The 13,231-nt window shown below is 39.3% G+C and overlaps 1 protein-coding gene across 5 annotated transcripts in view; it reads right to left on the bottom strand.

Annotated features, from left to right (window-relative positions):
- Positions 1-13,231, bottom strand: part of PLPPR5 (phospholipid phosphatase related 5) — a 153,112-nt gene that overhangs the window by 69,567 nt on the left and 70,314 nt on the right. For 3 of the 5 annotated variants that reach the window (XR_003532313.1, XR_003532314.1, XM_027671830.1), the window contains exon 4: positions 12,878-13,066. Coding sequence is in view for 3 of the 5 variants with exons in the window: in XM_027671830.1 (XP_027527631.1) it covers positions 12,878-13,066 (189 nt within the window). In the remaining 2 variants the exon portion in view is untranslated. Of the gene's footprint in view, positions 1-12,877; positions 13,173-13,231 lie in introns of those variants that run through there. The other 2 variants (XM_027671829.1, XM_027671832.1) reach the window with 2 other exon arrangements.

Here is a 13,231-nt window from a genome sequence, read left to right as displayed (position 1 = left end):
AAAAGGCATCTCTTAAAGATTCTAGTCACAAAGTAGTGGTTTTACAGTCAGTATATGACTGTAGCCAACTGTTCTCAGAGGCTCAGAGGAAGGAGAATATCTGAATTTCCTCCTTTTCACACTGTCTTACTTCTATCTCACTTCTACTCAAGGCCAGCCACATTTTGCAGATACATTATTCCTGAGATCAGTTCAAGGAGAGCCACTTTCACTGAATTGCCATTGTCATCAAAAAAACTGAAACTGAAGGACCAAATACTATAACAGTATAAGCACTCTGTGTTTTAAAAAAGCTATGAGAAAAACAGGCTGTACATAAGATTAATACCTGTAAGATTCCACAAAAATTTTTTTCTGGATTTTTGTGGCAAAATTTGTGTATCTGCAAAACACACACACGTAATTGTTTTTTTACTTATGCTTGTTATTATCAATTACTATTTGATTCCTAGTGATAAATTTAAGTAGACAGCTCAGTAAAATAACTATATTTTTTATTAAAAATTATTTTCACAATAAAATAGCTTTCTTTGAAATCACATACCTAGCTCCATTCCTACTATAATGGCCTCTGTATAAGTATCTCTTCCTTTACAGTTATTTTAGGCTACAGTATAATTGCCAACACATCAAATACATTAAGGTCATTAACTTCTTCCAGTTGAAATCAAAGGTAATAATCCCACAAATTTCAACAGGAGCTGGATTCGTTGTGAAAACCTACGGCACTCTAGATCAAGAGCAATACTTAATCCAAAGTCAAGAAATGGATCTTAGCTATGAATGCTATCCCAAGAAAATAATAACACAAAACTAGGAAGACAAGCCAATTTTACAGGGGAGTAATACCAAATATTTGGGAAGAAGGTTGAACAGGTCAGATAAATGAGAAAAAAAAAGTCCAAAAATGTAATGCCCACTCCTGAATGTATTACCTTAAAATCGTTCTTCTTATATAATACTTTATGTCTTCACACTGTAAGCATTATTGCAAAGGACCCAGGTGTCATTAAAAGTGGGTTTAAAACATTTTAAAAGCCAATGCACAGAAGCATTTGATCTAAAACTATTACTTACTCTGAGCTGTCCCTCCTCAGGGTTACTTGTGCGCAATATGTGCATACAGCATAAAACCAATAGTAAAACTACTCAGTAACAAACCCTGCCAGTATAAATCCACTCTTCTCGTGCCTCTGAAAGCCAGGAAACAAGTGACCAAATAAAAGCTTTCAAAGAAAAGTACTGACTGCAACTTATACTGACACTTGAGTAACAGTCAAAGAGAACTACTCTACAAAAATTAACTTCTGAAGTTTCACTGACTTCAGGCAGACCCACAAAGTTATTCCCATAACAGTTATTAGAGATGCTGGTCAGTGAGAAAGGATCCAAAGAAAAAGAGATCAGAAGGCCCTCTTCTAGACTTACCTCAAACAACTAGTAAGCCCAGATATGAAACAATGTGTGACCATTCCCCTGCATCTCCTTCCTCAGACCTGAAAGCTGTAATTTCAGTGTGCAATTACTTCTCCTTAAGAATGTTATTATAATAAATTAAGATTTTGAAGTGATGTTTATTAGAAACAGAATCTTAATGAAGTCATCGAAGTGGGGGCAGAGTTTATGAGCACCAGAGGCTTTAATAATTACTTACCACTGCTCTTAACAATGCAGTGGGAGTGCATTGTTAGCCAGCTAGCTTTTTCACACAACATTGCATAGCAGTAGCATATCCCATCTGTCTTTATTTGATACATATATATGTAGAAAGACCTTTTCAATAATGATACTGTATGTCCTGCAGACCAAATACGGGGCATTTTCTTCATGGTTTTCTGCAAATATGATTTGCACCACTTTTGTCACTCTTTCAACTCTGCTACACAATGTCTATTTTAGTGCTCCTGCTACAAATCCAGATGGCTGCAGATGTGCAGCTGGCAACACTATGTTGTCTGACCCTGTTTAGGAGTTTACACAATGCAGTGCTTGAATTAAGAGGAAGTCCCAAGTGCCCTCATTAGCACAGCAGCCAATGAGCTGAAACAGGAGCAGCAAGAGTGGGAAATTTTAGCAAAAATTTCCTAGTACAGGAAATGCCTGCAAGACAGAGAGGAGATTGTATACTTTGCTGTGAAGACAGCAGAGCATAAAAACAGCTCTTTAAGGCATGCACTCGTATTCTGAAAACTAATTGCAAAGTCTACTGGCCAAAGTAAGCCCTGCTACTCTTCTTCAGTATGTCACTGTATCTCCTTCCACTCATAAAGTAGTGCAAAATGCTTTACCTTAACAAGGATCACCTCCTTTGCATAGATCTGTAAAATATTAGTAAACATGTTGCTGCTTTATCAAATATCTTGGAAAAAAGTTCAAGTGGCGAGAGAAGTATTTTAAGGATGAATGTCTATTTGAAAATTTTCCATCTTGTGAAGCTTTGACACTGACTTCAAGGCAGACTTTATAAGAGCTGGCTTTTGGTCTTCTCTATTGTGAAAACAATAAAGGGGTACTAGATAAAATACATATTTGTTATGCAAATGTATGAGCATGTATTTTTAAATTAATGTTGGATGCAATCTCTCATTATTCGAGCAACCTAAATTCCTAGAAAAGAAATTCAAAGTATGCTGCCTTGAAAGGTGCTTGCACACATTTGGTGATATGATAATAATTTAAGCATTCTGACGTAATGAACTAATTCTTTCAGCCATTAGTTTTTTTGCCATTGGCATTCAAAGTTAAAGGTACACATAAACTAAACTATGGATACAAGTCAACCAGGTAAATATGACTATTTTTCTGGCAGCATGTGGGCACACTTGCATATGTAAATAAGTGTATTTTTTTAAAGAAATAGTCTCTGCTTTATGATTTCCTTCTACTTCTAATCACACAACAATCACAGTCAATTCATAAACAAAAGAAATACCAAGTAAAACTGCAATATTAACTATGAAAATAAATGTGGTTCCATAAAAAGATCCTAGTAGCACCACACTCATTCACATATAGTATTCCACCTCAGGACAGCCTTGCAATTTCAAGTAGCACGGAAGCATGCAATTAAACTCCATCAATACCAAGATAATTAATTAACAATGAGTATGTATCTAGCTCCTGTATAATTCTTTTCATGCACAAATCTTCTAATGCTTTACACAGAAGCCTAATTTCACAACTACCACTCAACAGCTAGGCAGTAAAGGCTAGATGTCCCTCCTGCTTGAGTGGTCAGATCCCTTATCAAGGCAAAGCCTGACAGAGCTCACAACCCAGCTCTGTACATTCATTCTGCCAGCTGCAGACGTCCCCAAAACACTCACATGCCCCAAGGTCAGTCTGCCTACAAACCTCATCTGCCTTTGCTAAATGCTCTGGAAAGAGTCCCCGTGACTGACTGAAGTGCTGACTTCAGTCAAGCGTGAGCACTTGGCAAAGGGGACCATCCCAAAGGCAGACTGTCCTCACACCATCGCACTGAGTGTGCTTGTGGACTACAGTATAATGCAGCATAAGCTCCCTTTTCCTCCTTCGGGCCTCTTGGATGCTCAGACTTATGTCTGTGCAGTTTGAATGCACGATGGCAGCAGCCTCAAGCCTGGTCTCATGGCAAAGCCCTGATACACCCCAAGAGGTCCAAGGACGCTCCTCACAGGAACAGGAGAGGCAGAAACTGGACAGTGAAAAGGCTCTGGACATCAAGCTCAATCTATGTAAGTATGATCAAAGTACTATTAAGTATGTGCTGAAGCTCAGGCACGTCCATACATTGGTCTGCATAGAGATGAATTTATGCACAGACTTGCACCTGGGGAGGTCACACATCAGCAGGAGCTGTTTGACCGTATGAGCTCCCCACTTGCCAGCAGAGCTCCATCACGGATAGGCTGTGCACCCACTGTGCAAAATACAAAAAAGTAACATATATTGGTCTAACTCTTCATTAAAGCAGGTCAAGCTCAAATATTTCACCTCATGCTCCCCACAGGCTGCAAGTTGCACATCATTGGTTACTGCAGCTCAGCTGACCCGTGACTAAGAAATCTGTAAGCAGAATTAATTCAGTCATGTCTGAGCCCTAAATTGCTACAGACAGGTCACAGAAATCCTTATTACTACCCGAAATAACTAGACTGGGAAGCTGAGTTCCACTTACTGATTCTAATATTTAATACTTGATTTATAATGAGGTAAACTATACATTGATCAAAGAAATCCTCATAATACTGTTCAGAATTTGACTGATTAAAAAAATAAAATGTATGACTCTGATCCCTTTCAGAGACAGCATGACCCTACTAACCTAAAACAACAGGTGTTTCAAAATGCTACGTAGAGAAAGAAAAAATAAAATCAGAATAGCAGGATATTGTTGAGCTGAAATGCTCTTCATAGCTGCTTTTTCTCTTAATTATTATTTAGAAAACTAAAAACTCTGAATGCCTTCATACATTCTCTTTAACCCTACATGGCTGAGAAGCAAGAAGTAATACCAGCAGAAAAGGAAAAATACTATTTGTAAAGAAAAAAGCTCTTAAAACATAGCTATACTGCATTTATAATTGGCTGTACATCAACAAGTATATAGGTTTAATTAAATTTTCATTTAATATACAAAGTATAATAATTTAGACAGAAGATAACTATGATACAATTATACAATACACACAAAATTACAGGTAACTGTATGTTGTCCAGAATGATAAGCAGAAGTGGAATCTACAACCTACTGCGTTTTCATCCAGTATAACCAGAAGGGTTTTTATGGTGCCTCATACCCCAGGAAATGGCAGCCAGAGTTAAGAATCAATTTTGAAGCTGAAAAATTTGTTACATTAATAGTGGATTTTAAAAAGTCTTAATATATACAATAATTTTTCTATTGCTTATTTCTTAGTGCTTTACATTGAAAATTATTATATTCTGACCCACAGCTAAACAGAAGTTATCTTAGTAAAGCCAGATTGCCCATCAGATGTAGCAAGTGTCAGAACTTTTGCCTTCCTAGTCATTCTTTGAACACCTTGTCCACAGTACTACATGTGAATACAAAAGACTATGTTTTCAACAGATAATTCTTATTAAAACAGCATGTCACATGTACATGCTTTTTGAGTGCCAGAGATATGGCATATCCACTTTAGCTGGACTTCTTATTTTCAATCTACGAGGTTACCACAACTCCTCTAAATAAAAACCATTCACGATGAAAGCTGGGCCGTCACGCCCTTCTATGAGATGCTGCAAGAGCACATAAAGCTTTTTAAACATTACACTGCTTTTAAGGCTGAAAAAAAACCAACAGATAAAGCTACTTACAATTCTACTTTGGCTGTCATTTATTATGTATCACATGGACACCCATCTCAATCTTGCAGGATGCACAATGAGCAAGAACTGTTCAGCTGAAAAACTGATTATTACTTCAAGCCTACTATTTTAGATTACAAACAACGCATACAAATTCCTTCATCGGACAGGATTAGTTGGATTATAAAATTCTCACTTAAACATAAGTGCATCCTTTGTAGGACAAACAGGCATTCAGCTGTTGTAAACAGAACCCTGTCTGCCTTTTTCACATCTGCTTGCCACTTTACTTCCAGGGAGCCCATCAAAGGATGAAGCATATGGCCTCGATCTTGTTAGTGTTTGTAAATCGCATGCATACTAAGCACAGCAGAAATACATTCAATTGGAAGTACAAACAAACTTCTGCAGGCACTGCTCACACCACAAGAAGATGGACAGATAAAGAAAATTCCCAAGAAAATCCACAATGGTTCTGAGTTTTTAATTGTTTCTCCTGGTTACAGCTCTGTTGGATTAGTGGTTTTATGCTGAGATAAAACCAGCATCAGATTATCAAATCATGTATTTGTCTTACTACGTGTCCCAACAGGCCAATACTGACATCTGGTACACAAAGTTACTGCAGACCTTAATAGTGCGATTTATTCTTTTATTCTTAAGTAAAGTTGCAAAGCAATTATCCATTCACAAAGGAAGAGCATGACATAAATTATCCCTTTGTTTTAAACATCTCCTGTGTTCCCCCATTCCGGAAAAGGGCAATTCCCCCTTTCAAAAAAGCGTTTTTCTCAAGTCCCCAGCATTTGCAAATTAAAAAAAAAAGAAAAAGCTGCTAGTTTTATGTATCTTCCCCACAACCACCTGAGAACAGAAGAAGAAAACTATCAAGGAAAGTAGTTGCAGCTGTACATACAGGTTGAAACAGAAGTATGATGACACAGACCAGATGGGTCCTACAAGAAAACCTGATCACAGAGTAATCAAATTATTCTGGCAATTCCTTACTCATGTAAAGTTTTAACAGCTGACAAATGTATCATTTGTGAAAAAGGCACACAAAGCTAAAAAGCTTTAGCTAATCAAAGATAATAATTGCAGTATTATTGAAATAGGTTATATATCAAGAAGCTAAAGAGAGTGTCTCACACAAAACAAATGAAATCAAATTTCCATTTGACTTCAGAGGCTGCTTAGTCTACCAAATTCATATGACTCTGGGTGTAAAATTGTAATCTTCTGTTGTATCAGCATTATCATATCAAAAGCACCAGGAGATGTTCAAATACTGCAGCTACCTAGCACAAAAAAATTCACTGTTTCCAGAAAAGAACGTTAGGATAGACTGCACACCTTGCTGGGTGATTCCTCCAACTTGCTCTAGAAGTTGTAAAAATGAAAACTTGACTACCTTGCTACATACACTTGGGATTTTTTGCCCTGTAACACAGAGCTGTTGGCAACTGCTCATCCTTGCATTATTTATCAAGCTTCCTTGATTTGTTTCTGGCAGAAATGACAAAATACTTTTAGTTTCCTTCAGGATGCACAGAGGCAACTTCTCCTTCAAGTAGCAGATCAGGAGAAAAGTCTATTCGATTCACGGAACCATAGAATGGCCTTGGTTGGAAGGGACCATTAAAGATCATCTAGTTCCTACCCTCGCAACTAGGTTGCTCAAAGCCCCATCCAACCTGGCCTTGCACAATTCCAGTGATGGGGCATTCACAGAGTCTCTGGGTAACCTGTTCCACTGTCTCACCACCCTCATAGAAAAGAATTTCTTCCTAATGTCTAATCTAAATCTACCCCCTTTCATTTAAAGCCATTCTTCCCCTATTCTATTACCACATGCCCTTGTAAAAAAATCCCTCTTCAGCTCTTCTCGGCTCTCTTTATGTACTGGAAGGGGCTACAAGGTCTCCCCAGGGTCTTCTCTTCTCCAGCCTGAACAACCCCAGCTCTCTCAGCCTGTCTTCATAGCAGAGGCATTCCAGCCCTCTGATCTTCTTTGTGACCCTCCTCTGGAATCACTCCAGCAGGTCCATGTTATTCCTATGTTGGAGAACTGAGAGCTGGATGCTGTACTCCAGACAGGAGTCTCACAAAAGTGGGATGCCCCTGTGCTTTCGTTTCTTTCCAAACTATCAAAGTGTCCATAGAAGTAAAAGCGACTTGGTATCAACCATGAAGTAGAAAAATAATCAGCCTAAAATAGCTTGAAGAAACATTTGTGAAGATACTGGGTTTTTTGTCACTAAGGTAAGGACTAAAGAAACATCTCAGGCATGAGGTAAATTTACAGATTCCTGGCACAGCAAATTCACAGAGAACATTTTCAGAAATATTTCTTTTTTCAGAACTTTAATTCTAGATTGTGCTTTTCCTTGAGTTATAACAAACAGGTAACAGTATTTTGATGCCCCTGAAGTGGATCACAATCTAGAACCCACTTTCATGTACAGCACTAAGTTATATACTAGTAGAATAGTTTCAGTGAACTACAGGTTAACTAAAAGCTTCTCTGTCAAGGGCATTTTCAGAACTCAGCCTGAAAAAATCTGATTAGTCCCTCATGTCACAGCACACGGAATCACAGATATCAGAAGGAAAATAGGGACTAGTAGGTTCAGAAAGAAAGACTGAGAAGGGAGAGATGCCCAATCACATCATCTAGTGGTGCATCTCCTTCAGGGCTCTGTATTTTCTTCAACTACTCTTGAGCTATGTAGACGTGGAAGTATTAAAAGATCAGCAAAGGCATTGAAGAAGAAAGGAGACTTATGAAGTCTGTGCTGATCCTTCAAAAAGCAGCTTCTCTTTTTCAGTTTTCACAGAATGACCTTGTTTTTCTTAAGCATCAGGGTACAATAAATTTGATACAGAACCAGTGATATTGCATCTCTCACTTTACAGTCTTTTTTTGCCAGGATTCAAAATTTCTTCCTCAAAAGAAAGGAAAAAGTTACTAACTAAAGCTAAGCTGAAGGCAGAATGCCTGATTTTTGGCACATCCCAAACAAGGAAACGATGTAAATCTAAAGATTCCTCCAGTCTACTAAAAAAAAAAGAGAACACAATACTTCATGTCTAAATGGCACATAGTTTTTCAGTGATAACATTAAAAGGATTATCCTAAAACAAATTACTCTTAATTGGTTTACAGAGAAAAATATGAATATGGTAGGAATTCACTGAGACAAATAGAAATGCATATTTTATGAATAAGTACTGTAGTCATCCATTTGTTACTTCGAAATAAAAAACAAACAACATTTGCAAAACAGAACTGTTTACATATCTTAATGAAAATGTGTCATTATCTCCTCCTGGCTTTTATATGACAGTCAGCATACATCTTAGGTCCAATACATTGAGTTTTATACCATCTATTGCTTCAACAGCTTTGATATTTTAAGTAATCCACATTAGCATGCAGAATCAACAAGAGTCCTTGAGTGCGGTTATTAGTATTTCAAAGAGGTCAAAATTATGCAGATCTAACAGAAAAAAGTAATGCAGAACTGATCACTCTATAGATTCTGAAAACATCAGACACTAGCCTCACCATTCTACAAATCAATTCTACTGGAAGCTAAAGGATTAGAGTGACGTGCATTTCCCAAGCTACATCTGCCATAAGTTTAAAAAAGCAACCAGCCCACTGAGCAAGAACTGGCACTTTGGGAATTGGCTTAAATAGCACTGAGCTCTCAACTAGCAGTTTTATGCTTATTACATATTTGAATAGACTCAAGAGTCTATTTCTTGTCACCTCCACATTTGACTTAAAGATAAAAATTAGGGGAAAAAAAAAAGAAAAAAGAAAAAAACAAACCTTACATTGTGAATTCCTCAGTATACAAGAGATTTCAGGATATTAGTGCTATGGACAGTAAAAGCACGGGAGCACAGAGCCAGCAGCACTGTTTCAACCCTAAGTAACAAAGACAAATAGGAGAATGGGAGGAGGGGAGCCCACAGGGGCACTGCCTCTGCCCAAGTCTCATCCTTCCCTCATAGAATCTCAAATTTAGGGCTTTTCCATTCTTCTGATTGCAATTTCCACCTCATCCACATTTTACTGATAGTGTGCCTAGTGCTCCTTATGAAAACACATCTACTCAAGGCATTACTTTGCTTGTGCCTAGAAGTATGACGTAGGAGACCTTCAACAAATAAAAGTCTTACATCAGACTGGACCATATATTTTATGTTAAACTGCAGTTGTTTTCAGACTTTTTTTTAAAAAGAAACCAAACTAAACCAATCTTTTGGGCCCTCAAAATTCTCCAGTGGAAGAACTCAAAAACTACAGATTTAAGAGATAAGAAACAGTGCATACACCCTTTAAAGATAACCCACACAAAACCAACATTCTAATGTATCCTGCTTTATTTCATGAAACCTACATAAAAGCTAGTCCAACTGCTGGACCAAATCAGGGCTGCCCAAACACTTGGTAAATACACTGTAATTACTTGACCAAAGGCTGTAGATATACACATCCAGTAAGTACCAAGTGCAGAGTAAGAAACCTTCCTTCCTTCAGGCAGTTTCCCCTTCCTATGCTAGAGCACTTGCAAGCCAAGCGTTGCAGTAGAACTAGCAGTCTGCTTCTGCCTTGGGACTACATTTTCCCAGATCAGACTCCTAAGCACCTGTGCTTTGACAGCCAGCTGCATCTGTCCTTGGATAGCATGGGGGCAGATGGGAACGGGGAAGCAGATGGACTCAGGAATGAAAGCATGGCAGCAATGCTGTACTAAGGCTGCACAAATGCACTAGCAGGAAGTAGCACTTTGAAGACAAACCTGAAAGTTCCCATGATTAGCGCAGTGCTCACAATACATCCTTGTCAAATGACACAGCTTGATATTCACAGCTCAGCATATGCATGTTGCTGCCCTGTGACCAGACACTCAGCTCAACCTCATGGCTTGACACTGAGATCTGCTACAGCATCTCCGATGTAGCACTGGAGTTTTGGATGAGCAGCCATGTGACAGCCTCACAGCTCCAGGAGACCCACTGTTGATGAGCTGCTTATCAAGACAGATCCAGCTACTGGTGCTTTACTTTTCCACTTTTCTAATAGCAGGCATGTGGAAAGAGGAAAGTCATTGGGAAAACTCATCTGATTTTTGAGCAACTTCATTAAAACTCAATTCAATGAAGCCATTAATTGAGTCACATTAAGAGAACCCGGCTTACCTTGAAGCACTCTATGGCTCCAATTCACAAGTCCCATGCCTCAAAAAAACTCGGCTGCTGCAAACACCAAGGTAATGACTTTGTTGCTCTATCTCAAAACTCCAGAAACAGCAAAAATGATTTTTTTAAAAGCTCATAAATCACGATATTTAGTATGCTATATTTGAGGACAATAATGATTTTGAAAAAGAATAGTACAATTGCATTTGTAGAAATCCATTTTCTTCACTGGTCTACATTTTTATAGACAGAAATATAGCTTTGTTAAATAATTCATTTTTATATTTCATTTACAGAAAAAAATTATAGAACATGTATGTACAAACTGTCATAGACAAGAAACAAATTAAATAGAAGGCAATCTAATTAATCTCTGAAATCTTGGGAAGGAACTTCAACCACAGCTGAAAACATACAAGTTTCTTTGGTGAAGAAATACTACCTTCACCACTTCTTTCAATGAAAAGAACAAGCAAAGACAATGTGCATATTCTGCACAACTGAGAAAGTGTCATCCCGTGTAAACACTAAAGTCAAGGAGGGTTGCCCAAGGCAAATCAGAACAGAATTCTGTCCAAAGACTGAAAAATGTTACCTTCATTTAAGAAAATTAATTACTAGACTTAATGCTGTTGAAGTCATGAGATTCCCAGGAGCTGAATTCGCCATGTAATATAATTAAATAAAAATATTTTTTTTAAAAGTGCAACACAGGCACCTAGAATGTGGTTTTCCACGCCCCAACATCCCAAAGCATGTCATTTGCCCAAAAGACTAGTGACTGGGAGAGGAAGCACAGTTAAGTATCATTAAATGCTATTATTAGCTTTTTAGCAAGGCTAATTACAAGACTGCCAACCCAAAATGTCATGGTGATTTCTCATCTAATCATCTAGCACCCAGGAAATGAATGGAAACTATCAATCCATTTTTCTGACATACATCAGGAAAAACTGATGCTCAACGTAAATCTGACATAATCTTTATAACTTCCTGAGCCAAACAAAGGAAATAGAATTAAAAGCAAAACAAACATCACAGGCCAACAACAGGAAAACACCAACAACAACCAATAAAAAATCTCCTCCCTTTCAAATCTCAACAGCATTTGGGGGTTCAAAAGAGCAAACAAACAGGAAAATAAAATGGTAAAGTACTTGACAGTAAAATCAAAAGAACAACAAAACCAAAAGACTACATGACCTGTTTTGCCAAATGATCAGGTTCAATCCCTAGCAAAAAAACCCCAACCAAACAAAAAAACTGAAAAAAGTCTCAAATACTAAGGCTGATCCTCTAAAAGGTTTTATGTTGGATACTATCTGAGACCTCATGGTGCTACAATGCAGAAATTGTGTCTGGGATTACCATAGCATCACTCTGATGAAGCTTTTTATCTTCCTAGGTTTTTCATATTTTCCTGAAAATATAATCTGTGAAACAAATAATTACTATCTTAAAAGGCCTCTTCTTATTGTATTTTTTTATTATTCTAATGCTTATAGTTGATTAAAATAAACTCTTTACAAGGACTTTACGTGTAACTATACATACACCTGGTGAATCTACATATGATCCACCTCCAGTGGTTAAATATTCCTCTCTCACTCTTTGCTCTACAGTATGGTCAGAGATCACTAAATGATGCTAATGCCCTCCTTATCTGACGACACAACGATACCCACAACAGCTTGAATGGAAAACATATCACTGATTTTCCCTTTTAGCTGTTTTCCAAAAAAAAGTAAATACAAAGGAAAATCAATGAAATAAATCTCTTTTTAGACACACCTGTTTAGAACTGATTGATAGAAGATCACGTTCAATTAGAGACACACAGGTTTCGTATGCACACACATCAGTAACTGTGACATATGGAGACAACTAAATCAAGTAGAACTGCTCCCTGTTCCTTGCACATATCAGTTACTTTCAAAAACCAAAACTGACAGAGGGTTTTTCTTATTAGTACCGGATGACACATCAGTAAGCGGTTGCTGATAAGCGAGTTTCCCTCAGGTTGCCCACATACCTGCAACCGACACGCGTTTCGAAAAATAACAGATTATTTTTACCAAAAGGAGTCGCACGGGGCTGGTAATAGAAGCACTGGCAGTTACATAAACCGGAGCTAAAAATAAACTTCAGGGGCGCGGGTGGGCAGCGGTGGGGCAGGGGCTGGGGGCGCTGCCCGCCGGGGCCCGCGGGACCGCAGCCCCGGGAGCGCCGAGGGTCCCCGCCCGCCGGGCACACCCTGCCGACGGCGCCGCTCCGGCCGGCCCGCGGCCCGCTCCGGCCCGGTCCAGCCCAACAAGTCGCCAGAGTGGGAGCGCGGGCGGCCCCTGCTTACCACCAGCACGGGCACGCCTGCGGTCAGCGAGTAGAGCAGCACCGGCGGCACGGCGCTGCGGTCCTCCGGGCCCGGGTAGGGCTTTCGGTACGCGCCCTCGTAGCAGAAAAAGCCTTGCACGTTGACGGCGAAGGTGTCCGTGTATTCGAAGTAATAAGCCAGCATCACGGTCCCTGCCATGATCACCATCTGGAAGTAAAGCATGCTGGTGAGCGGAGAGGGCACTCGCATGTACGTGGGCTCCGGCGGCCGCGGCAGCCCCGCTCCCCGGCGCGCTCCGCCCGCTCCCCGCCGGCATCCACCGCGGGCGGGGGCGGCTCAGCGGCGGCCGGGAGCGCGGTCGGCCCGGCGGGG

This window comes from Neopelma chrysocephalum, unplaced genomic scaffold, assembly GCF_003984885.1.
Source record: "Neopelma chrysocephalum unplaced genomic scaffold, ASM398488v2 Primary Assembly neopelma1_97222, whole genome shotgun sequence".
NCBI lineage: Eukaryota > Metazoa > Chordata > Aves > Passeriformes > Pipridae > Neopelma > Neopelma chrysocephalum.
This window is presented reverse-complemented; position numbering and strand designations above follow the sequence as displayed.